Source organism: Xenia sp. Carnegie-2017, unplaced genomic scaffold (genome assembly GCF_021976095.1).
Source record: "Xenia sp. Carnegie-2017 unplaced genomic scaffold, XeniaSp_v1 HiC_scaffold_13, whole genome shotgun sequence".
Lineage (NCBI taxonomy): Eukaryota > Metazoa > Cnidaria > Anthozoa > Malacalcyonacea > Xeniidae > Xenia > Xenia sp. Carnegie-2017.
The window spans coordinates 9816606-9842574 of record NW_025813436.1 but is presented as its reverse complement, the minus strand read 5'-3'; the positions used below and the strand labels follow the sequence as shown (position 1 = coordinate 9842574).

The following is a 25969-nucleotide window of genomic DNA, read 5'->3' as shown; positions in this document are numbered from 1 at the left end:
ACACCAGCGCAATTTGTCCTATTTATTCAATAAAATAGTTAAAAATATGGGCTTCATAATGTAAAGCTTTTTAATAAATATTAGCAGAATTATACACATCATATTGTGACTATTTGTTTAGAGCGCACAACAGCAGCAGTCTTTCTTTCTGAAACCCAGTCGGGTGCAACAACGAATGAGCCACGAATATTAGATGCAGTGTGAAAGAAAGTGCTACGTCCATGCTCATACAAAGGTGCTGACATCTTCAAGTAACTGGAGTTTATCAAACCTGACGGTTTATAAAGATAATCCAAAGAAGGTCCATTATTTGGTCTCACTCTGGAGGGAAACGAAAACCTGATAAGCATTTATCAATTATCAACTATCTTCAATGTAAGTAAGTATACGAAAAAGAAGCTTTTAGTTAAATGTTTATCCAGTTCCGTTACACAAGTCTTCTCATGATAAATTAGTCGATCAAAAATCTTCCGGAAAATTTTGATAATTTTTTTTGTAGCTAACTAGTAATGAAATCCATCAACATAACTCAAGAAACTCTTACAAACTTCGCAGGCGGTATAAAAGTGGAGAAGCGCTATAACTCCTTTTAGATCTTCCGTAGTTCTTTCCTTCTTATTGCGAATATTCAAAGAAAATAATTTTATGCAATTACTATAAACATCCTTAAGGACATTTAACTACACTATTCAACTAGTGATATAATCAAAAGGGTTTCTAATAGATCTATAGATTTCTATTTTTAAAATTATTATTAGAAACATAAATAGATAAATTTGACAGGGGAAAAGAAAAATTGATTGATTGATTGATCATGTGACATAGGATTTCTGTATTTGATCATCGCTTACTTTTTGTAAAACTGCAGATCATGTCTTCCTTTAGAGTGGTCAATGTGAGTGTCATAAGGCTCGGCATAAGGCTCGAAAGATGCAATCTGATGTTGTGACTTCGATTGACAGCGAGGTATAGGTGCAGAGAAGGCCCGTCTCGCTTCGTAGTTTTCAAGATCTAACCTCTTCGAGGAATGTTTGTGGATAATCTCCTCAGTCAGTGAATCTATTAAATTAACGACACGTGTCGACATAGAAAAATCAACTTACACAAAACTCAAAGCATTTCATCGTTACAAAATTTATCTACCAAACAGTGCACAAACCTGGTATATCATGTCTTGCTTTATCGTCACGTGACCTTGACGATGAAAGTTTTCTTGTATCATACGAAGGAAAGTTCACAGAATAATGATCATGTAAGGATGGGTTAATTTCTTCATCAATGATAGAAATAAATGCATGAATCTAAAATATATTATTTACTTTTTACTTCAAGGATGGATCCACGATATCTTTGGAGGTGACGAGTTTTAGGAATAAAAAGCAATCATCGTAGAAAATGAAGTATTCTACGTACTGACTCTGAATTGTTCTTCTTCATATCATCGTAACGTTTGCCTTTAGACATGCCTAAAATGTAAACGGATATAATTTTCTTGAAACGCAGAGTCAAATAAAGACTTGCCATTGACTTATTATGTGTACATAATGACTAGAATAATATAGAAGTGGACAATCTATGAAAACAAGGGAGAGTGAAATCCAGATTAAATATTGGTGTGCTCTCTTGATAATTGTATTTATCATCAAAGAAAGTCAGTAGTTTTTATAGATACCACTCTAAATACATAAAAACTAATCAAATCATTTGTATGATTGCCATCAAAACAGCATTGCAGTGCACTCTTTAGTTCCTTTTTTTCACGCAAATGTTCCGCTAATGGTGCAATAAAAATGCCGGACTCTAAATATCTCGAACAAACCTTCGTAGAAACTGTTCGATAATTCTCCAAATCTTTTTTTCTTCTTTAAATTCAGATAACCATGACAAGTCCCTCCTGCATCACCTATAACATTGTAGCCTGGAACCAAGTGATCTCGAGGATTAGATAAATCCTACATTAACAGATTTAAAATATAAGTAATACGTCATCACAACCAATATGAACTTATGATAATGCTCTATTATGCTTAAAAACGACCAAATTGTCAAGTATTTGTTGCGCGAAATAAACCCAGAACATAGTACAATCAGCACACAATCAATCGAGACAAATGTAATAGTAATGTTCATTTCTTTTACCTTACAACTGGATCGTCTTGTGTTTACTTTAGCTTTTGTATGCCTGTATTTGGAATTGTACAAATTCCTCGCGTTAAAGTCGTCCATATACACGGATTTTCGACACATTTTACGATCAGTGACCAAATTAGCTGGTAGCTGAACCCATACATTGCTTCCCTTTTGCACTAACTTTGCATCTTTTACATTACTGTATGATTTTGGCAATTGCACTTTAAAAGCTCTCGACATTAGAATTCTACACAAAAAGTGAACCGTCTGCAATCTTAAGTGTGTAATGTGCTACGCCAGTAATACAAGTATAAAGCGTGCTGCCAAGTACTTTGTTTATTGAAATTGAAACTTTCTTATAGTTGACAAAACGTCGAAGTTGCTAGGTAATACAAGATTACTCGAAAAAGGATTATGGCAAAGGGAGTTGATTGGATATGACGAATGTTAGGTCAAAGTGTCAGGTTGTATCAATAATCATTAAGGTAACTATAAACACGATGGCTTTAGCATGTTTTGTTGAAGAAAACGTTTGAAGCAATTACTTATTAATGCAATCATTAAAAATTAAACAAGCGTGAATTGAGATAACAACTAATGGTTTAAAATGACGTTGTTTCTATTGCTAATTTTTACTTGTTTATCTTTGACATCTTCCGAATTCCAACAAAATCCTTTAATCTGACGGCTGTATCTTCAACAACTAAATCTTTAAATCTTCCATTGCTTTTTCAATTCGTTTTTTATCTTCGTTTAATTTCTTAGTAAATCTAGCAGCACTTTCCGCTTCTTTTACACGTCCAAGACTTCGATAAACTTTCTCAATTTCTTCACTAGTCATTACAGTCTCATCATGAGGACCGATTGTTCTACGTTGAATCTCGAGAGCTTGACGAAGTACAGCAAGCGCACCTTCATGATTACCTAGGGAAAAAATTCAACCAACGATAAATGGAACAAGCACAAAGGTAATAATGTCCGGAATCGTCAAGAGAAAGTCATTGAATGAAAGTTAACAATTTTTTAAGATAAATTGTATATATATATATCAACCTAGTGACTTGAGCGTTTTTCCGAGACCCAAATAGGATGTTGCAGTGAATTTATGATCTCCTAGAAAACCTTTGTAGATCCTGATAGCTTCCCTTCGACATTCCATTGATTTTTCCGTCCTTCCAATAGCTTCGTATGAGCTACCGAGTTCTTCATACACCATAGCAATGGAAGGATTATCCTTTATTTCTTTATTGGCCATTGGTAATATTCTTTCTCTCAATTCAATGGCAGTTTTATGATGTTTATGATAACTATAAACAGCTTTCAAGAAAACAAAATCATAATCAAACACTACAAACTATATTAACTCAGCTAAATGGCATGCAAGTCAGATATCTGTGATGTTTGATCATTGAAATTAGCAAATCCTTGAATAGAAAAGAACATAATTTTGCTTATAGTTTTAGGCAGCTAAGTCTGCACAACATGTTCAAATCATAACCACGACGATCTTCAATAACATATTTTATACTTCAAACGCGGTTAAACAAAATGAGTATTGTACAATTTTTCTTTGTTGTAAAGTTGGAAATGGATCGAAGAACGTTCAGAACGAGAGCAATTTCTAAAGATTTCAACAAATGGTTGACAGACTTTTAAAATCTCAACAGCTCATAATAAACACCAAAATAGCTTACCAGCATAATCATTAAATACAGACATCATTGTCAGGTTGTTAGTTTTAATCTCCTCCGCGATAGTTTTGGCTTCATCCGCTAAAATGACTGAGTTCGCCAATGGCCCTTCAAATGCATAACTTCTTGCTAACTTACTCAGGCATTCAACATGCTGTTCAGTTTTAGTCATTCCTAACTCTTTCTGTAAATCAAATGCCTTCTTAAAGATCTTGGTAGCTTTATGACAAGGTCGAACACATGTACACATAACCCAAAACTGATGAAAACCCAGTGATACCAAACAATCGCTGTAACGTTTTCTATCCGTATTTTTCTCAAAAATTTGTAGGAAACTTTTATAGAGTTGAGTGAACTCAGAGCTTGATAGACGAACTGTAAAAAACTTAAATGAACTATTCAGTATGTCTGCAGCGTAATTCACCAACTTCTTGTCATGAATCGATCCTTCCAGTGCACGAAAAATGTTATTCTTATGGCATTCAAATGCTACAAGAGCTTCTTGAAGATTTTCTCCATTCCCATAAAACTTTGTATTCATATCTTTGAGAATAGTTAAGAAGTACAAATTGAAGTGACGTCTAGCGTTCTCATATAACTCTTGAAGATCGTGTTTTTCTTTTAACAATTCTTTACAGAATATTAATACAATGCTATGTATGGCATAAAAACTCCTTTCTTTAGTATGAGGACGAACAAATGAGCTATCAACAAGTTGAGTGATAATGAGCTGACGTTGAAGATCGGACATATCACGAAGAACACAACTTGTGTCGGGTATCTTAAATGATGACGGAAAAACAGACAATGCAATAAGATGATTTTGTAGTTCAGGATTTAGTCTTTCAAAACATATCTTCAAGCATGGATACATATCAGATTCAGGTGATATGCCAGCCAAAGATAAACTACGCATTGCTGTACCGGGAGAAAGTTCAAATTCTTTAATCAACAGGTCAGGATCAACATTTGTTTCAAGTAACGAAGACACAGTACGGATAAGTAAAGGAACTCCTTTGCAAAGTTGACCAAGTTTCATAGCATGATTATTGGAGATTTCTTGTGGAGCAAAAATACGTATAAGTTGAGCAGCTTCTCTATCTGACAGAGCTGGAAGAGCAACATTTTTCATGTTGAATGAAAGAAATTTTATAGCAACACGAGATGTAATGATCATGTATACATGAGGTGCCATTTCACCAAGAAGACGTATAAACTTACGAAAATTGAATTCAAAAGCAGGAACAAGAAAATCTTCAACATTATCAAAGATAAGTAAAGTCTTCTGAATTAATGATTCAAAATAATGATGACTTTGAGATATAGGGTCTTGACCTGATACAACACCCATTGAATAAAGAAGTTGAAATGCAATACTATCAACTGATGATGCCCCTCGTATTGACACATAATAAACATTAAAATGTTGTTGCTCCATCATTTCATGGCCAATACTAATAGCAACAGCAGACTTTCCATAACCTGGAGGTCCGGTGATTGTTACAAGACGATCATGATCTTTGATTAAATGAGCAATGATCTCTTCACAAATAAGAGCTCGTCCAAGGAAATGTGGTACCTTCCCAGGTAGAACACCCCGAAGTACTATACATGTTTCATTAACGTTCCAAGCTGAAAAACAATGTAAAACTATCACATGTTATAAAATTTCTAGAAACTTAGTTAATAACATATATTTTACGAGAGAGTTGTTCGGTTTATATATGGCATTTTGGGATACACAATTAAGACATGAAACAAATATTGTAAAACTTTTGTAATTTAGTCTCTTGATATTTGATCTGCGGCTAACTGAACTCATGCAAATTGCCCCTTGATATTTTTCTAATAATTCCCCATAAGTAGTAAGTACATTAGTAAGAAATTCCTTTCGTTTTACCATTTTCATTCATTCCCAGTAGTTTCCTTGCAAGCTCCTGCCTCCCTATCTTCAGCAACAGTCTAGCCAGAAACTCTTTATTTTCCTCACTCAATAAATCTCTATGTTGTAATTCAGTAAATAGATCAACTGGAGTTTTCAACTTTTCTAAAACGCCATCTGGTATATCATTATCGCAAGCGTATTTCATATCAGCAAGATTTCTTGTTGTTATTTCTTGAGAAATATCCAAAAGAACGGATCTAAATGGATCTGTCGTTTTCATATTCAATATGACTGTTAGAAGTATCCGTCCGATACTCAAAGCAAAACAAAAATGAAATTATAACTGTTGAATGTTTAAAAACAACAAAGAACATTGACAATGAAAGGAAGTTCACTGTTTGCAACAACCGGAAATGGTCGACTTCGTATTAGAATATATCGGACAATAGATTGGTAACTATTTTTGTAATAACTGTCGTCAAATAATTTATTTTTACAGCTTTTGATAAAGTTTTCTTTGACTTTTAGTTAAAAACTTAGATCATAGGGTAAATATTTATTAATATCTTAACGATTTTCATAAATACAACGTTTTGGGTCATAAGGAAAAGTTTTCGGGGAGAAGGGTTAAATCTCGTATATTATTTTGAGATCACCTTGACAACAAATAAATCAAACTCTTTAGTCGACATAATTTAATGTTTTATTTGTAATTTTTGTGAGTGTTTTTAAAGATGTTTAGTTGAGTTTTTATTTAAATGGAAATGACAAGTAGCGCTGATTTTGAACTTGCACTAAGAAATCGTGATTATAATATTATTACAAAATACTTCACTTCAGTACAACATAAGATGTACAACAGTAGAACTTGTTAATTCATTCTATACGATAGAGAAGTTAGGAACTTGCTCAGTTGGCTAGATAGGATGTCTTCTGAATTATTAATATCATGGGGATGTGGTGAATTTGGTCAACATGGTTTATCTCATCATTGTGGAGATGTGACATTAAACGAAGCTTTAAATTATATTAAAAGTGATAATTTGACGATACCAGTTGCAGAGAAACCTTTACAGGCTATATGTGGATCAAGCTACACTCTTTTGCTAACAGGTATAAAGATAATGTAGTATAGATGCTGTAGACAGTTTGAAAATGAACATGTATAATACGCAAACCTAATCTTATGTCTTTCATTTACAAGACACAGGTATTCTTTACAGTTGGGGTAATGGTTGCAGTGGTCAATTGGGAAATGGGAAATGTGAGAGAAGAGTTCAACCAAGTTTGGTAGCATTAAATTTTGATGATGATATAAGAGGAATGTCATGTGGTTCAAGACACAGCTTTGTCTGGACAACAAATGGCTCCTGTTATAGTTTTGGCAACAACTTTTATGCTCAACTGGGATATAATTTTTCCAAACCTGATTTTAAAGAGAACCAGGTAGTCTTATCAATAAATGTAAATGCACGAGGATATTATTGATATAATTCTGATTGGAATGGTAAAGCTATAAAGAGGACAATGAAGTATTAAAATTTGTATTTTATAATTTCTCATTGTAGCTTCAACCAATTCTAGTAGAGTTTTTCCCAAATATAAAAGTGGTACAGGTAGCTTGTGGTGCAAGACATTCGTTGTTTCTCCTACATACAGGTCAAGTCATGGCTGTTGGTGATAACCAATTTGGTCAAATAGGAAATGACACAACAAATGATGTTGTAATACCAACTGTAATAGAAGACATCAGCTCTATAACTCATATCGCTGCTGGAAATATTCATAGCCTTGCATCTGATGGTTAGTTATCATTTAAACATAATTTAATTCAAAATAATAGGGCTCATAACTTGACCAACGACAAACAACAAGTTGCTTCAGTGTTTACACATTTGACATGGAACAAAATCAACAGAGTATTTCATCTTTCAGAGGAAGATTCCATATTTGCATGGGGCTATGGGAAAGCAATTGGCTGCAGAACTGGACTTGTGTCTTCTCCGAAAAAATTCATGCCAGCTCTGAAAGAGACGAGCTCTGTTTTAACATTGGCAGCTGGTGATTGTCATTCAATGATTTTGTACAAGTGTGGTGTAGTGTTTATATGGGGGAATAATTATGAGGTTTGAATAATTCATTGTCTGTCTGCTTTAATATCATTAATGCAAGATGTTATTTTTTTAACAATAATATTTCCTAGGGTCAACTTGGATTAGGTAAAGATATTAAATATCAAACTACACCAACATTGATACCTCAAAATCTTCTACCTTGGCCTGTAGTCCACATTGCTTGTGGGGAAACAACAACAGCAGCAGTTACAGGTAAGTAAGAGTAAGAACATATGGTGTATTTTAAGTTGACATAACCTTTTTATGATGCTGTTTGACGAAGATGTCATAGAATTTCTATACGTTTTAGGCAAAGGAGAGTTATATATGTGGGGAAAAAATGCTGGGTTAATTCTTGCAGAGAAAGCAGCTCATTATTTTCAGTATTTACCTCATCATGTGATGATGAATGACCTGTTTGTTGTTAAAGTAAGTTGATCACAGAAAAAGATTCACTACATTAACTGATATTTGTAACTGCCACATTGTATTTTCAGGTTTCTCTTGGTGCTTGGCATGCATCCTGTATTGTACGACGTTCACAAAAAGATGTTCTGGAAAATGTTGTGTTAACTGACACAAAACATAAATTTTTTGGTACCTCTCCTGTCGATGTTGATAATGTTCTTTCAGAGAAAGAAATATTAACTGAAAAAAGTTCGTCAATAAAGAGTAACATAGAACATACAAATAATTCCATAGCTTCTGTATCCAGTAACAATGAATCAAATCCAATGTTGATGGAAGAGAATTGTTTTGATTCTGAGGAATGCATTGGAGAGATCGCTAATGTTGAAAACCGCTTAGTTTTGGATGAAACCAAAGACAACGATTGCGTCCATTGGGACATTACCTCAACAAACAAACAAGAGTGCTTTCAAATTGCGTCTAGTTGTTCTTCTGTTGGACACAATGAAGCGAATGCTGGTAGGGAAAATACAATTAACTTATTGGAAAAACAACAAAACAGTTGTTCAGACGTAGAAGAAAACGAAGAGTCATTTAACAATAGTAAAGTGCCGCTTAATGTTACAAATCTTTATAACGATCTTTGTAAGGAGAAACTCTCTATGACAGTTATGGAAAATGAAAAATTAGCAACAAAATGCCAAGACAGGTTTGTGCATACTACTTCGAAAGGAAAAACGCCAACCTATTTGAAAGGTTTGAATCTTCGTTCTTTTACTCTGGCGTGAAAGAGGACGCGAAGCATTGCGGAGAATGTAGAAATGATGAAAATCCTGTCGAGGGTGAAAAATCAAAAAATAAAAGTTCATCTGAAGAAAATCATCATCGGAAAAGTATAAATGAAACGAGGAAGAAAGATGATTTTAAAACAGATATCAAAAATATGAACGATTGTTATGAAAGTGACATTAAAGAATATGGTCAATCGTACAACACGATTGTTACAAGCAAATTACCACATTCACCGCAAATACAAAATCGAGAGCACTCCACTTTTCTTACAACAAAAGCAACTCGTGATCACCAAAAATCAAATTCATTAGAAAAGTTGACGAGAAGTGTTTGTACCGCACCTTCAAAAAACAAGTCCAATCAAAATTCTTCTCAAAGATCACTTGGGAATGATATATGGACTACTGATGCACAATCGAAATTAAAGAAATTGCTTTTGTATCGACCACGGACAACTGTCCCTGTCATTGATCTTACTTTCCAACCATTGAGTAAAAATTCACTTTCAGCGACAGTAAAACCAAATTTTAAAGCTTTCAAGAACGCGTGGAAAGTATCAAATTTTTCAAAGATCAAAAAGTTGTGTGGACGATTTCTCAAAAGTGAATCATCAAGTATGTTAAGTTATCTATCATTTTGCCATCAAAAATCTTCGCTTTTCATGTTCATGAACACAATTGAAATCGTTGGAGTAGTTCATTTTTCTCACTATCAAAACTCGGTCCTACCTACGTATTTGCGTTTGCGCGCTTCTCTATTTCAACAAGATTTTACCATCCAATCAATGAACTATGGTTGTGCATTGATTTGAAAGTTTAAAACTAGCAAATTGTTTTATAAACCAGGCAATAAAACAAGCTAATTTCGATCTTACTTGCAGATGATATTCATTTTTGATCAAAATCAATTCTTTTCTTCCAGGAAAGGATTTCCAAGAATCGTCTGCGGTATTCTGGTAAAGCAATAAGAAAATATCCAATACTTAACAACAATTCACCAAGGATAACCACAGCCGAAATACAAGAAATGTCAAGAACAAAAAACAGCGAGAAATCATCTCGACGTTCGCATTCTTCTAGTCAATTATTTCCACCAATTTGTTCACGTAGTAATTATAAATCACTCACGAACATATTTGTAGATAGGACATTAAATTAAATAATTTATTGTCAACGTAGCTTTATGGTGGTGGTGTGTGACGTTAATATGTGTATAACGTGTCTATAGAATAATTTAACCCCTTATAATTATGTGAATGTATAATTATAGAATTTTGTACAAGACCAGTTATAGGAACAAATACTCAAATTTTTAATCAGAATACTACGCAATAATTCCTGTTCACACGTGAAAGGATATATGAAACATGTTGTCTTGCTTTGTAGACAATGGAAGTCATGACCTCTCTTTCTCTTTTTCAACTTTTGTTTTTATTGTCAATAGAAGAGACTTAAACCAAGTGAATCTACTTCTACATATGTAATGATAGTAACCTACACAATGTTTAGGATTGGCTAAAACTATAAGTCAAAAAGGCAGAAGTTTTTTGAACTTTGCATTATCAATGGATTTTAAGTTATATTATATTGGATGAATAATATTTACCTTGATTATGAAGAATATTTTCGTTTCATACTGACAACATGTATATCATGGCTTTGAAATTTTGTATCTTGTTGGTTCTTTGGTATGGTCTTTATCTCAAAATTTTCCCCAAGTATCTATGATCATAAATAAAACATGAAGCTTTATGATATATTTTGACAACAGAACTGTGTTTTATGATAAAGACAGTAAGTCTCAATTTGTTGAAAATATAGCACCTCAAAAAATTGCTGCTTCAAATACTGTTTATTTCCTTCCATTCTGTCTTCATAGCAAACTAAAACTTCGGTATTTTTATTACTCAGTTTGTAAATGGTATCTGTGAGGGGTTTTATTGACTGCAAAGTAAAATAAGCAAAATAGTCACACCTTACTTCAGGAATAGTTACACTAGAAGTGAAATACATTACGTATACGTACCTCTTCGTAATATATAACATCTGACATTATAATAAAATCAAAGAACGGAAATTCATCAACACTCTCTCCCCTACATAACATATGTTGTAAAAGTTTTATATTTGAATTGCCATAACATAAAGATATTTTGTTTTACAGGACAGATACTTTAACGTTTGCAACTACACTTACCACTTTAATTCGCGTGATTCAAACTTTCCCTTTAAAAAATGTTCATTTTCCTTCATATTTAATTCAATTAATGGTAATAACTCCTTTAGATCAGTGCAAACAACATCTGCACTAAAGAAAAATCACAGATGATATGTTTCTCTTTCATTCATCAACAATAGCCGCGTAGTCCTTACCCAGCTAGACAGCAACACAAGCTAATTAGTCCTGTTCCAGCTCCTAACTCGATAACACTTCGGCCATTTAAGTCACTCCACCGCGTGTTTTCTAAATATTTAGCAAGAACTAAAGCAGCATCCCAAACCACACAACCAACATCACCTATGTGAGCTTGGTGCATGTTTAAATTATTGCTAAATATTTGAATCTCCCGCAAAAACGTATTCGAAAGATCCGCCATATTGGAACGAGAAGAATACTTTATGTAATATGAATGATTGTGTGTTGTCGAAAGTTGGGGACGGAAATCATTTCGACTCGACAATACTAATCAAAAAAGCGTTTTTCGAAAATTTCTGATTTAGACACGCATAAAAGAGCTATAGTTTTTTAATCAAAATGTAGTTGAGTAAATGACCTTCGTCATTAAAGCAACATTTACGTCAAAGAATTATGCCATATTTCATATTGAGTGCAACATCAAAGAAGAAACCGACAGATTATATGATGCTGTATCGTCAGGTCAGCAAGAGGTTGGATTTTATCAGTTCGAACATAAATTTACTGATATTTAGAACGTAATCACAAACTTTGCTTCTAATTTTTTATGCTTTTCTTCTTATTTCCTTATTCGTTTGTAATGGGAGTTTAAACTTGATTTAACAAGTGCACATTTTTTTATCCAGTTTTGAAATGAATAAAATGCAAAATGGGAAAAGATAACGCTTGAAACCAAGAAGACAAAATTTAAGAATATCTCCGTTGTCATTATATTTCTCCAGTGTCACACACGACTCTAAGAAAATAATTTTCTGAAAGTAATGCATAAAGTAAAGCTGAACGATAAACAGATGGGAAACAGTCCAGTGAAACAACACAATTGTTTTTTCAGTATAGAATATCACAAGTACGGCGAGACGAAGTGATTGTGGAGGTCAATATGTTAGATCCATTAGTTCTTATTTATATTTACAGAAAACCTGTTTAATATGATCGCCCGTAAATCAATTCATGATTAAAAAATGGAGAATAGTGAACCGACGCTGATCGAAAACAGCTTTGATATCTGTGCACGAAAACACGTAGCTCTTGATAATGAAACATATCATGTGCAATAAGAGTAATAAAACGAAAGATAGCCTTCTTACATGCGTGATTATGAATAAACAAGGAGTTACCCAAACACTTAGAAGATGATGATTTTCTGAACGATAAGATCTAACATAAATTTTTTTGTTGTCGTTTTCTTCTTATCTTGTTAATACTATCGAAAAATGTGTGTACAGAAATGGTCGAAGTACTTCACTCTGACTCCGCCCGGCGCCCGAAAATCCAGAAAGAATTCAAAATGGTATTGTAACACGGCAGAAGAAAAAATTTATCAAAATTTTTTTTGCATAATTGAATATATTTTTAAGGAATGGATAGTGTAGTTTCAATTAGATTAATATCACCCTGGTGTAAATTATCTAGAAAAACAATTCGGCATCAATTAAGACGAATCTTCCATTTAAAACAAACGTCCGCGGAAGAATAATAAATATGACACACGTTGTTTGATGAAGCACACATGCTAACGACTTCAACCTGCACGTGAAACAAGCCGCATTTTATGCAAATTATGAACAACGTCAATGCACTAAGAAATATTTTTTAATGTTATAAAGCAATAGAGGATTTGTAGAACAAGTGCTTTCTTAGTTTGTTTATATTTCAGCGTGTAATGTTTAAGATTATCTGAATGTGGTCTGTTTAATCGATCGTTTGGCCACGTGGGTGGCCAAATATCAAAGGTGTCAACAGCCCTTGTCGCTGACGGCTTTGATTTCTCACTGACAGTTCTCTTTAACATCTCGATAAATTGTTACTGCAATGTTCCTCAACTCACATTACTCACAAACAGTTGTTCTTGATTGGAATATCTCAAAGTTGAATAAAGAAGAAGTTATTCCAAGATATAGTAGTGAAACCTCATTGACTGCCTGTACGGTTGTAATTGCAAAAAAGCCCTTCTTCGAAAACACATCCTATTAAAGACAAATATCATCGAAATTGTTTAGACAAGAAATGATGAATTCCAGCGAATTGTGGTCGACTGGATATCCAACGTCCGTGGATTACAATAGATACAAAGTACTGCATCAATTTAGCTTATGCAACAGATCTTTAAACCGCGAAAACACACCAGGATGCTTGAATCAAGTGTACAACGCCGCCGACTTAGTCACCCCAAGCATTCTAATCGCAGAGGAAGATAAAGAACGCGTAAATAATGATTCAGATGTTTCCCAGCATTACTACACGAGCGATGTAAAACCTCCTTATTCCTATATTGCTCTTATAACGATGGCAATTGAAGATTCGCAGCACAAGATGTTGACGTTGAGCGAGATTTACGAATACATCATGACAAGATTTCCCTATTTTCGTAAAAACCAACAAAAATGGCAGAACTCAATTCGTCACAATCTTTCATTGAATGATTGCTTCATCAAAGTGCCACGCAGTATGTTTGGAAAGCCTGGTAAAGGGAACTTTTGGAGTTTGCATCCAGGCTGTGGAAATATGTTTGGAAATGGAAGCTTTCTAAGGAGACCAAAGCGCTTTAAATGTCATTCACCTAAATCATCTAATGATTCAGCATTCGTTCGCCATGTTGATTCATACCATCATTTTAGTTTGTTCACAGCACTTCAACACCACCATCAGACAGCCACACAACGAAGATACTCCCCTTACGCAGTTAACCCAATTCAACACATAGTTACATCACCCGTGTTTTCTTCAAGACAATCTTATTCCTATGTATATCCTAGGAGTTTATGTGGCGAGCACGTTCACCATGGTATAAGTAAAATAAATCTTGTGGACAACACAAGGAAGAAAGGTTTTAGCGTTCAAGAGCTTATGGCTAAGACCAATGATACTTTGTAAATTCAAAAAGGAGGGATATTGTAGTTTCATTTGAAATCGACAAGTATTTTCGTCTTGAGGAAGTTGGCGTTGATATAACATTTGTCAGCTTGGTAACTTTATTTAAATGTATTGTAAAGTAAGCGGACTTAGCAACCATTTTATCATGATATGATCAAGAACTAGTATGTGCTCAACGAAATTCGTTTGAGAGTTTATTTCGATTCTAATTCCTGAATGAATTTCTCATTGTAAATAATTTTTGCAAAGTTTATTCTAGTGTCTGGTGAGTATGTGGGTCAATAAAATTTATTTTTTAACATTCATGATGTAATCTAAATCATATAATTCATCCAACAAGATTTCAGGATAATGATACAAATCAATATGCAATGTACGCGTGTTTGAAGATCACTGCATGATTATTTTTCCGGGAGAATTGACTATATTATTAATTGAATTGTCCCACCTTAGGAAATGACGGTATTATCTTTGAATGGTCGGCAATCATTGAATACCACAAAGAATTTAAAACCTACAGTGTATTCGTGTCTATATCAGTATGTGAAAAAACGATTTTGCCTTTAACATTGAGTCAAAATTGATTCAATACAAATCAGCTGAAAATTTCATTCAAAGAAAGAGTGATGTGAACTGACTGTAGGCAAAGACGTTTAAAATGCTTGATGTGTGATTGAAAATTTGCCATGTTACAACAACGCCCAAAAAAGAAAAAACCACAATAGTAATTCCGCACATTGTGTAAAATTGTCAAGTCATTCTCTTGCTTGCAGCCGATCACGATAACCTTAATGGTTAGTGAAACCAAACGAACACAGAAATTAATTGATAGAATGCTTCGCGGCTCACCACAAAGTACATAACAATGTTATCAAAGTGTTTTGCCGTTCATATTATAGCTGACCATGGTTGGCTACAAGAGGTTTATTGCGAAACATAAAAAATCGTCAATGTTAAGTTTTCTTGGTATGCTATAACTTAGGCATGATGGAACCAATCGTCCTCTTTGTATTCAAGACATTTTTCTTCAAATCATTGTCTAAACATGTGGTGGGAATATTCAGTAATTGTGCTTTTACCGAACTCATAGGAAATTGCCGCAATATAATCTGTTTCTTTTGCCAACAATTGTTGACATTTCTTATGAAAATATCCCTACAGTAGCGACACTTATCAAAAGTATGAAATCAACAGTTTATGCGCAAGTATTCAGCAAATTTCTTTGCTCGACAACATCTGGAGTTTCATGACAACCAAAATCCCGTTGAAAACGTTCTCAATAGCTAGAATTCTTACATTTCATTAACTTATCAATTTCACGGTGAATCCATGCTGCCAAAACAAAGGCAAAAGCATAGATTTTGACGACAACCTTAGCGATATTTTTATAGAGAAATAAAATAATGTATTGTAGGTTTCAATCTGCTCTTCTGAAACTACAACACAGAGACAAGCGAAAAAGAAGGGTTATCTAAACAAGACTGAATGCTTAAAATTACACAATGTTTTTCAACAGGCTATGTGAAGAGCTTATTATTTTAACTGTCACAGCAGGAGGTTAGAAAAAACTGCATTTGGATTTATTCACCTGCTAATGTAGAAGGTAAATTAGTTCAGTTATCATGCTTGAGTGGAGAATTCATTAGAGTTAGAATAACATCAAGAAACCAAAACAAACAAGTGAGATGGCTAATTGTTATTCTTTGCATTATTTTTTTTTGTTGATTGTTGCTTTCTGTTCATCTTAGAAGTAAAAAGAAAACAGAGGACGGTTTATATTGTTGAATGTGAGTTGACAACTTTCGGTTTCTTAAGAAAAACTTCAACGACTTTGCCATATGTCCTTGTTCTAGCAAATAAAATAGCACTCTAATTTTAGCTGCATAAACAAGACGATATAAACAGAAGTACATGTTTTATTGATCAAATCATCAAAATAATGTTCATACCGCGCTGGACGAGTAAACAATAACACCACGTAATGGATATTTTATGTGAATTCCTTTATTGAATAAGTTTATATAATTCCACCCTACGTAGCCATCTATTATTCAGTTTATTTTTTTATGAAAGAAAATCCTTCAGATCAAATAGATCCTAATGAAAATCAGTTTTGTGTCAAATTTAAAAATCCGTTAGTGTTAGAATAATGTAAAAAATATCTTAAATAACGTTCAATAGAGCTGTGGGCTGCTATGTAAAGCTCTTTTAAATATTAAAGTATGGAAAGAGTGAATTAATCTAGGATTTATTAAGGTTTCAATTAATTCCCAAAGAACTATACGAGGAAATTAAATGAGGCAAAGTGAACTGGGCAGTGGATAACAGGCTCCTACGATGTAGCAACTTGAGGTTCAGCGAGGTCAAGTCTACACTTTTTACACCGTGATGATAAAACATGAGATTTTCAGCTTCATAAAGGTCAAAGTGATGTTTTGAATCTATATGATGAATTTTAGCCTTTGTCGTACTTCCTTCAAACTCATTTCTTCCTCTTTTTAAGCGAAATCTGCGTCGTCGTCTCAGTAAGCTGCCTTCATTAAACATTCCACTTGCGTGTGGGTGCAACGCCCAGAAACTTCCCTTTCCAGGAATACCTATGATGCGACGAGGAATCTTTACAAAGCAATCATTAAGAGATAGATTATGACGTACGGTGTTCTGCCATTTTTGATGATTCTCACGAAAGTAAGGAAAATTATCGATGATGTATTGATAAATTTCGTTCAAGGTCACCATTCTCAAGGGACTGTTATTGATAGCAAGGGTGATTAGAGCAATGTAGGATAAAGGAGGCTTATCACTACTTGATGTGCTCATACTGGAGAAATCGTTCATCACTTCACGTTTAAAGATTTGTCTTTATTCTTCCAAGGCTTAAACGCTGTTCGATAAAATCGCTTTTCAAACAACTTTACTTCACACTGTCATAGAGGTTGTATTTCATCCACAAATAAAGTATTTCCTAAAACCGACTCAAGATATATAAGGCCACGTTCAATTCATTTTATCCTATGACCTTCAGCTTTGCTTTTTTAATATTTCTTGCAAGATTTTCTTAATTTCTCCAGGAAAACAACACCGAAACTTCCTTCGGCAAGCGCTTCCGTTTTCACACATAATCAACAAACAATAAAAATAAAGGAAAAGCCTTCAGCTATCGTTGATCGAAATGCTTTCGTTTTAAAGGGATTAATTTAGGCTGATAATGCAGAACACAACTTTATCTTCATACGGTTTGCATTGTAAATTCACACCATCTTTAATTCTCTACCGATAAGCGTTTACTGAGGATGAAACCAAAATTTGCATTATTTGCCTAAATTCTCGGCAAATCTTTGATCTCCAAATGCCTCCTATGACGTCAACCCGTTCCGAATAAATCACTCGGTTTCAGGTGGAATTAAATTGCTTTGGAATGAAAACAGGAGTGATGAATTAAATCATTAAGACCGCTGCAAGTCATGCACGCGCCAAAATCATCCGTAAAGGAAATGAGATACTATCTTATTGTTTCATAACCCAAGTGAATAAATTACACAGTTTCCATTAGGAAATAAAGTGTTATTAAACGAATTTCAACATCCTTTTTATAATTAAATGTTTGTTTTCTTTTCTACCACAAAACAACCGCATGCCATCTGATCTTCTTTCACTGAAGAGAAGCATATTTTCAAGGCTTTCTCTCATCTGTCTTTTGGTTCTTTTTCGTCTTTCTCTAACTTTACTACTCAAACAGTCATCTCAAACTCCTTTAATATGACGTCTTTGGTTGTTCGAATTGAGATTGCGTTCCTTTTGATGTTTTCAATGATGTAAATTGAGCTACCTTGAACTTGGCAATTTTTGCATTCCTGTTTTTTCGAATGCTTTCATCATTTTCTTTCACATTCTGATATTGAAGATCTCTAATGTATGTGGTCAGCCATAAAAGTTAATAATATAAGGTATACCAAGCATCGACATGTTTGCTTAGAAATTTCATCATATTCAACCAATGCTCCTTGCAATGGCCACTTGATTCATAGCCTACAACTGCTGTTCCAACACAACTGGAATTGACATTGTTGATGACTTTCAAAACTATACTAGTGTGTAAAATTTGGTCGTTGCCTAAATCAAAATTAAACTTTTCGTTGTAAATGGGACAAGAAACTTTTCTTTTCACACGTGTTGAGCCTTTTTCTACCCTTGAGCCATCACAGTACACAATTAATTTTACATAGGGATCTAAATACAAGATAAAGGTTGGGATGCCATTGAAATTTTTCAAAATATGAAAAACATAATACTTGTATATTAGGAAGATACTTTTCACGACTAAATTGTATTGTTATAACTACAAATATTAAACTGAAATTCATGATCACATTACTCACCAAACGTCTCCTTACTATCACATTTCAAGTCCTTAGCTTTTTTAACAGTGACAATAAGTCGGCCGCTAATTGGCCGATAACATATTGCAATGTTGATCTTTCCACACTGGGCACTATGCTCTGACTGAAAAATAGTTAATGTCAAATTCTTCTTAACTGGGTCAGAAAAAGAATTTTCGAATAGAAAAAATTACAAGTGAATATGATCCATAAAACTAACCTCGACAAATTTTGATTTTAGCTCTGCCCATTGAGAAAATGCCTTATGTTTATTATAGATACAGTTGATCACGTGGTTTAACGGCACACACAGCTCTCCTATCACTTGATCTTCAAGAAAGTTCTGGTCAAACACGACTGCATTCACAACAGAGATCAAAATATTATACTTTGAAAAGCGTTGATGAGAAAACCCAGAGATAACAAATGTTTCGTTATAAACAGGATTTCGAGTCTGACTTATAACCTTTGTCTTTTGCCAACAAAACTTCTGAGGGAGTAAACTGACTCGAACAAACGTACTAGGCTCACTTGTGTTTTCCTTATATTCATTCGATAGGTCAATAGCTTTAATAATGGTAACATGAAGTTCATTGCTCTCTTCAAAATAATTGACAGAGTATCGTAGTTTACCAAGAAAAGGAGGAATGTCCACGCTATGGCTGGAGATATTTTCTCTTGGTTGATAAGTGGTCTTGCAATGCTCGACAGTAGCATTAGCAGTCGCTAAGTCATTTTCTGTTTCGATTGTTGGCATTCTCAAATTGCGAATTTTTGATGAACATTCTTCAAAAAAGCCACTTTCATCGGTAACATCAGTTTGTAATTTATCAAAGTTCTTCATCTCCAACAGATCATTTCCTCCTGCTTGTTCTTCTGCGGTTTGAAGGCTAAAGCCACAATCTCCAGAAATATTGCATTTCTTAGATACCGACGTTTTTTCCTTCGAAATATCACTGCTATCAGAATCTATCATTTCATTAGCGGTAGAATAATGACCAGATGAAGCACTATTTCTCCGTGAAATATTCGCAACTTCAGAGCTAATGACGTCGTCAGTTACATTAAGCTCTGCTTGCTTTTGTGAAATAAGATCATTAGCTTCATTAACAGCTACTTGCATTTCTTCATGAAAAATCTCTGCAAAATGTATAAAACTTTGTCCCTCCATTTCTTCGATTGATTCACCAGACTCACTCTCACTTAAAGATTGCTTATCAACCCTTGAAACCTGACTTTCGCGATAAGAGCTGGTCCTCGGAAACGGCCATAAAATTTTTGGCTTTTGCACAGGAAGCTCCTTAGACTTCATGAAGGCCTTATCAAGCAGATCATTTTCCATCACAATTCGTATTTTTTTTGCTACCTCACTTTCCTTTTCTTCACGAGATTTTTCACCGGTAATTTTACGATATGAGGCGACAAATAACAATAAAATGAAATATCCAAGTGCAACACCAATAATGATGGGTAGTATTATCAAAGTCACAAGACATAGTAACCCCGTGTTTTTCCAAATGAGTCTACTTAGAAATGGTCTTTCTGAATCTATGACGGTAGATTTATAATAACTTTACTTAAAATATTAATATTCCACTGTGATACCATCGTTTTAAACATGAACGTTTAAATCAAGTCAAGCAGCATTTTCTCATAATTAATTTTTCTTTTGCCATTGATCACTATCTATAAACCTTTTTTATTGAACGAAATGTTGTGAAGGGTGAAGCAATGGTTCGTCACGCTCAATAATTTTCTTTAACATGCAAGGAAGGCAAGAGATAACTGATTTTTTAAACGTTTCAGTCATTCTGCAGACAACCGATTGAAATTATTTTCATCTGACAATAATACACAAAACTAATTCTTATAAATTACGAAATATATAATCATGTGCTACTTAATTTGGTCTTGTCATGTTTGTTCAAACTAATCGAAGTCATTTTCAAAAGAGATCTTGCATCGTCAAAAAATTCAATTATAATCTCATCAAATCTTTCAATCCAGTTTAAAAAGAAATTCAATCATACGAAACTTAATCAGACATTGCTGGGAGAAATTTTGTCCCAACGCAGACACAAACAAGAAAGAATTCCTACCTTCCATATTCACAGTGTTGGGAAATAATCTGTTAGGGATGACGATCCAACATGCATCACGGATCAACAATTATTGATCGGTTACATACCACATACAAACAATTTGAATATCATCTAAAGCCAATCTCATGCATGTCCTATACAGGAAAAATATCAGCGTTAAACTATATAGACTTAGACGTTTCATCATGAAACGACGATGGAACTGAAACAATATTGATGAACTGATAAGAAACAATCGGATGATATATATAGTTTTTAATTCATTCTCAGCCTTTTGTATTGTACAAATTACATTATAGATATGGGCTTTGTGTAGCTCTGTTCAAATATTAATAAGGCACACGTGTCTTATATTACATTCATTGAAATGAAACACATTCTTTGGTGTTTTTTTTAAACAACTATGACTTACGAAGAGCATAAGAGTTTAGGAGTGAAAATGGATAAAACACAGTGACATGTTATATTAGTTCCACGTTTTTACGAAGAATTTGAATATCAGTAGTCAATATTAAATATTAATAAAACATGAACAAATTGCACAATGGAAACGACTAAAACAAATAAACTAAATTCGTCACTTCTACTGATTCGCTATTGATTCACCATGAAAGATCGATTCGATTGAAATTAAAAGGCTATTTTATCAAAAGATTTAGAATTTTTTATATTTTTGATGAACTGCATCTAAGCTAACTTGTGTGATGCAAAGATAAAGCAAATATACTGTCTTAAGTAAATGAAGACAAAATGCCATATTGCTTTTTTACCTCCAAGAGATCAGAGATGAAGTGATTTTTCCGAATGATGTCACGCATCATAAAATATTATCTTCTTCAAAACAAACATTCCTCGTTATTATGACATCATCATTGACCGAGCAATCTACGAAGAAGATTGGAAATGAACATAAAAATGATATATTTTGAACTGGATTTATAATCACGCAATAAAAGTCATAAAGTTGTTTAATATTTTTTGACATATTAATAATACTATTTTAATACATCGCAGCATACACCGTGTCCGTTTTCATAACAAACAAACTAATACGCATGTCACAAATTGTTACTGCCTGATAAAAAGTTCAAGATAAAACTTCCAAGCATTGTTGCATGAGAATGACCTCATACACTAGGATAAATGTAGACACAAATGTCTTTTGAAATGAAAGGAGACAAAAAAAGTTTTTGCAGCATTTAGAAAATAAAAAGTTATCATTATAAGACGTTTGTTTAGCATGTACAGAGATGAAGGTAGGAAAGCATTTTTTATCTTTTGAAATACAACTTGTTTTATATAATAATTTATACATGCATAAAAGGAAGTCACTAAACGAACACCTGCTACAATAATAAAATAACAAGTTAAAAACATATTTAAAATTAGCATATCTGCATCATTTACATCAGACAACTATTCTTTTTGGTTTTTAGTTCTCTTCATAGAGAAATTTAATCTACTTTTAACGATTCTTACACATATATAGACATAATCCACGACACAGTCCGGAATAATCTCGATATTGTGGTAGGATGGCTATTCATCGTACTGCTTATTGGTTCAATTTTAACAATATTTTCGACAATTTCCACAACATTTTCTTGCTGTCAAAAACCCCTCAGGGAGGACAACAAGCAAAAACTCATCAATGAAGGTACATACAAGATGTTGGATAATGGAATAGCACAATGACTAGATACTTTTTTCAACACTTGAAGCTTAACAATAATTTTCCTATCTTGTAGATGAATCAGATCGTAAACTGTACTTTCCTCATGTTCCAAGAACAGTTTATCCGACAAGTCAATCGATATTTCAACAAAATGACAATGAAGTAATTGATTCACTGACTCCAGCATATAGAAAGCTACTAAGTACGCATGTCTGCCAATTTGATAGTGGGTACAAAACTGATGGGAATGAAAGTACAGCATGTTCCACAAATAATTATATACAAGAAAATAAAACATCTTTATCATTAGAGAAGATTCATTCGAATAGATTGGGGTGCGAATCAACACAATTGAAACATTTACTGGCAAAAGACGAAGACACGGTGAATGACATGTCGAAGATAGCTGAAACAGAAAACGTCTTAAAAAATGCTTCAAATTCATCAGATCAACTCAGAATAAGAAAATTATCAAGTAGAAATTCAAGTGGAAATACCATGCTCCCAATCACCTGTACTCAAGAGTCCAGTACGTTCTCAGATTTCCCTATTTGTAATGAACATTCTATGTACACCTCGCTGAAACATTGTCAGCCAGAGTGCAAAGATATGAAAAAAGAAAACGAGACTCTTGACACAAAATACTGCGACGAAAAAATTTCCCAAGATGAGAGTGCCGTTAGAAGACCAATTGAGAGCAAGGAACGAGGAGCAAGTAGTTTTGGTGGTATTGAATTTAATTCAAAGACATGTGCATTTTCACCTGATTATTGCGCCTTCACATTCCAAAGAGAGGGGTCAAGTCTCTCTAATCGCAGAGCAAGTGCGTTTGCAATGTATTCTGGGAATTCTCAATTCCAGTCTCAACCACGTGGAGCAAGTTCGTTTGGAGAGCCTCATGCGAAGTTGCAAGAGTTTTTAAGATTTTCATCCAAAGATGCAATTCCAATTACTACAAGGAACTCTGTAGATGAGATCAAAGAGAATTCATTTAAGTTCCACTTCGACTGCAATAATGTAACTGCTTTTTCTCGGAACGGTGTCTCTGACAGCGATTATCCTCGATCAAATTTAAATTCCTCGAAACGAAATTGCAATAATCTGGCCACTACGTCAAATTTATGCTTCGAGTGTCAAAAACCAATAAGTAACAGCATTATAGATTCACGTGACGTAGAAAAATCAATTACATCATCTCAGTATGCATCTATAGAAACGTCGGCAAATACAGTAATTAACGACAACGAAACAAAAAATTCGATCAAACTGGACTCCAAACTTGATTTTTATAGCGAAGATCCCATGTGCTGTGATAAAGATTCAATTCTTGACAGCATAAGTTTGAGTTTTGCATACGAATCAGAGAGCGAAGAAGATTTCAGTTAGTATTGTGAGAGACGAACACAAATTAGGTAAAGTATTTGATTTGAAGTAAAAACATTAATATCACTGCAGCATTGATAATTTTATCTCATAAATAGATCAGCCTTTGCACAACTTACATTATATTATATAAAGGTTATATTTTACGTTCGTTTGGGAACGTAATTACGCAAAATTTTTATACTTTGAGAAAAATGTCCTACTGTCAGCTCGTTGATTGAAATTTGAATGTTAATCTAATTTACATGCAAATTGTTGCTGCATTTTTTTTCTGAAAGAAGTTCAACATACTAACGTAATTATGGTTGCATTAAATTTAATAAACGCAGTAATTAGCCGAGTAAAGAAGAAGCAAACAATGGTTTCTAAGCCAAGTAATGGAAATTTGAAAATTGAATTTAATTATGATAAAAATTCCTCCCAACAAATCTTTATCAAACATAAAACCTGCGTGAAAGACTTAAGGCTTGCAATGAAACAGTTTCAACCCGGAAACATCAATTGTTGTTGAAGCAATTACGTGACTTATCAAAACCAAGAGCATTAACTTATTGAAAAACCTTTTATAAATTATGCATGAATGTGCAAAGTATAAAATCCACAAGTCCATTATTGACTTAATTCTTTTAAAATATTCAAGAGTTCAGAAGTCAATTTTCTGCTTAACTTAAAGACAGGTTAGTGGATGCTCTATGAGCTCAAATTTACGAAAGGTCCCACCTAACTATACACGTGTAAATGCTAAACTTTGGAAAAAAATTGTTTTACAAATTTTACCTATATGCAAACAAAATTTTTGCGTAGTGTTAATGGACATTTGAAATTTGGAAAAGTTGAAAACAAAGAGCTTAAAGTGAATTATGAGTTTGATGGAAAAATCTAAAGCATTATTGTCACTTTTCGATTCAGATTTTTTCAAGGTTAAATTATTTGATGATCAAGTGTACTTCTCATATCATAGTTTAACGATATAATTCATAATGAACTCGTAGCAAAGCCGCGCTAGGTGATTTGTATGACCAATGTTACTGACTTCCTGTATGAACTCACATTAAATGGAATAAATTTACATTCACTGAAACAACTGATTAAATACAACACGCTCAGCTATATGTGTTGGAAATAAGCCTCAATTTTCTTCCAGTCTTCATCATTTCACAAATCTTATCATAAATTTTATCATAGATGTGGTGGTACGTCGCATGTGTGCTAGTTGTTTGTTTCATTTTCATCATCACCTTTCTCATTGGTTACGCGATTCACCACCTCACACACCGAGAGAAAGAAATATTGACGTCAAGAAACGTTAAAAATGGATACTTAATAAAACCATCCAGATGTTTACAAGAAGAAGTTAACTATGGAGTTCCTTACACCTCTCGTAAACCAGTGAATGTTCAACCTTATTTCAAAAATCGACATTTAACAGATACGTCGACGTCATTTGATCAAAATCATAATGACAATAGCAACACATGGCAACCTAACGTCGAAGACTACCATGTACCATTGATATCACATTACGAAAGCAAACAAACAGCATCAAGGAATAATACGAAGAGAAAAAACGTTTCAAAAACTTATGGTAGACAAAAAAGTCGACATATAAACTCTCCAGCTATTGTGATATCACAAATAAGCGATAATGCACCTGCAAGACGTTGTTTGGATACCCACGATAAGCCTCAGTTAACTTATTCCATATTTTATGATAGACCATCCAAAGACTTACATATAACAGTGTTTGGTGCCAGCAATTTACCGGCTTCAGAGCAACCCAACCAAAACACGCGTTATTATCGTGTTCATGTGCTCGTGGAGGCGTGTGAGACGAAGTGGCAGAAAACGCGGTACGTATGTGGAACACGCAATCCAGTGTTCAACGAAACGTTTATTGTATCAGGTCTTGCTCACAACAAGCTGCGAGAATGTTGTTTGAGGTTTCGTGTTGTTGAATACGAGGAAATCAAATATTTTTGGAGTACTTTGGGTGAAATTATAGAACCAATGGTAGATCTTAGAGCTAACATGTTGTTTAAATCAACAAAAACCTTGTGTGAGATATAATTGAAAATATAAAAGAATAAAGAGCTTAAATCTTTTTATGAAGCTGACGTTTAG

At 33.8% G+C, this 25969-nt stretch overlaps 7 protein-coding genes across 9 annotated transcripts; 3 read left to right on the top strand and 4 right to left on the bottom strand.

The window, feature by feature from the left end:
• Positions 1-7: 7 nt before the first annotated feature.
• Positions 8-2412, bottom strand: LOC124433466. Its single transcript, XM_046983241.1, has 6 exons — positions 2140-2412; positions 1820-1952; positions 1414-1466; positions 1160-1301; positions 852-1059; positions 8-321 (listed from the first exon to the last, which is right to left on the bottom strand). Exons 1-6 carry the CDS (start codon positions 2368-2370, stop codon positions 99-101), a joined length of 990 nt encoding a protein of 329 aa, XP_046839197.1. The 5' UTR covers positions 2371-2412; the 3' UTR covers positions 8-98.
• Positions 2413-2451: 39 nt separating this feature from the next.
• LOC124433460 lies at positions 2452-6399 on the bottom strand. The gene is made up of 4 exons (XM_046983233.1): positions 5722-6399; positions 3825-5453; positions 3184-3447; positions 2452-3054 (listed from the first exon to the last, which is right to left on the bottom strand). Exons 1-4 carry the CDS (start codon positions 5984-5986, stop codon positions 2834-2836), a joined length of 2379 nt encoding a protein of 792 aa, XP_046839189.1. The 5' UTR covers positions 5987-6399; the 3' UTR covers positions 2452-2833.
• A 73-nt stretch (positions 6400-6472) lies between these two features.
• On the top strand, positions 6473-10341 carry LOC124433461 (ultraviolet-B receptor UVR8-like). The gene is made up of 8 exons (XM_046983234.1): positions 6473-6819; positions 6911-7152; positions 7275-7509; positions 7642-7832; positions 7910-8033; positions 8131-8249; positions 8318-9634; positions 9942-10341. Exons 1-7 carry the CDS (start codon positions 6633-6635, stop codon positions 9014-9016), a joined length of 1797 nt encoding a protein of 598 aa, XP_046839190.1. The 5' UTR covers positions 6473-6632; the 3' UTR covers positions 9017-9634; positions 9942-10341.
• Positions 9698-11612, bottom strand: LOC124433468 (protein N-lysine methyltransferase METTL21D-like). The gene is made up of 6 exons (XM_046983245.1): positions 11393-11612; positions 11217-11327; positions 11046-11115; positions 10844-10963; positions 10626-10741; positions 9698-9972 (listed from the first exon to the last, which is right to left on the bottom strand). The coding sequence occupies exons 1-5, from the start codon at positions 11554-11556 to the stop codon at positions 10631-10633; spliced, it is 576 nt and encodes a 191-aa protein (XP_046839201.1). The 5' UTR covers positions 11557-11612; the 3' UTR covers positions 9698-9972; positions 10626-10630.
• A 1654-nt stretch (positions 11613-13266) lies between these two features.
• On the top strand, positions 13267-14614 carry LOC124452242 (hepatocyte nuclear factor 3-beta-like). Its single transcript, XM_047002828.1, has one exon. It carries the CDS (start codon positions 13443-13445, stop codon positions 14307-14309), a length of 867 nt encoding a protein of 288 aa, XP_046858784.1. The 5' UTR covers positions 13267-13442; the 3' UTR covers positions 14310-14614.
• Positions 14615-17795: 3181 nt separating this feature from the next.
• On the bottom strand, positions 17796-21658 carry LOC124457917 (synaptotagmin-6-like). 2 transcript variants are annotated; one of them, XM_047008067.1, is made up of 5 exons: positions 21561-21658; positions 20788-20924; positions 18909-20236; positions 18689-18812; positions 17796-18539 (listed from the first exon to the last, which is right to left on the bottom strand). In XM_047008067.1, the coding sequence occupies exons 2-5, from the start codon at positions 20792-20794 to the stop codon at positions 18244-18246; spliced, it is 1755 nt and encodes a 584-aa protein (XP_046864023.1). In that variant the 5' UTR covers positions 20795-20924; positions 21561-21658; the 3' UTR covers positions 17796-18243. The 2 variants fall into 2 exon arrangements, with proteins under 2 accessions (XP_046864023.1, XP_046864027.1); XM_047008071.1 differs by lacking the exon at positions 21561-21658 and having other exon boundaries at positions 20788-21049.
• Positions 21659-21937: 279 nt separating this feature from the next.
• Positions 21938-25957, top strand: LOC124449836. Of its 2 annotated transcripts, none has more exons than XM_047000750.1 (3): positions 21938-22046; positions 22280-22447; positions 22539-23871. In XM_047000750.1, the coding sequence occupies exons 1-3, from the start codon at positions 22031-22033 to the stop codon at positions 23849-23851; spliced, it is 1497 nt and encodes a 498-aa protein (XP_046856706.1). In that variant the 5' UTR covers positions 21938-22030; the 3' UTR covers positions 23852-23871. The 2 variants fall into 2 exon arrangements, with proteins under 2 accessions (XP_046856706.1, XP_046856716.1); XM_047000760.1 differs by lacking the exon at positions 21938-22046 and adding an exon at positions 25034-25957 and having other exon boundaries at positions 22230-22447; positions 22539-23877.
• The last annotated feature ends 12 nt before the right edge of the window (positions 25958-25969 follow it).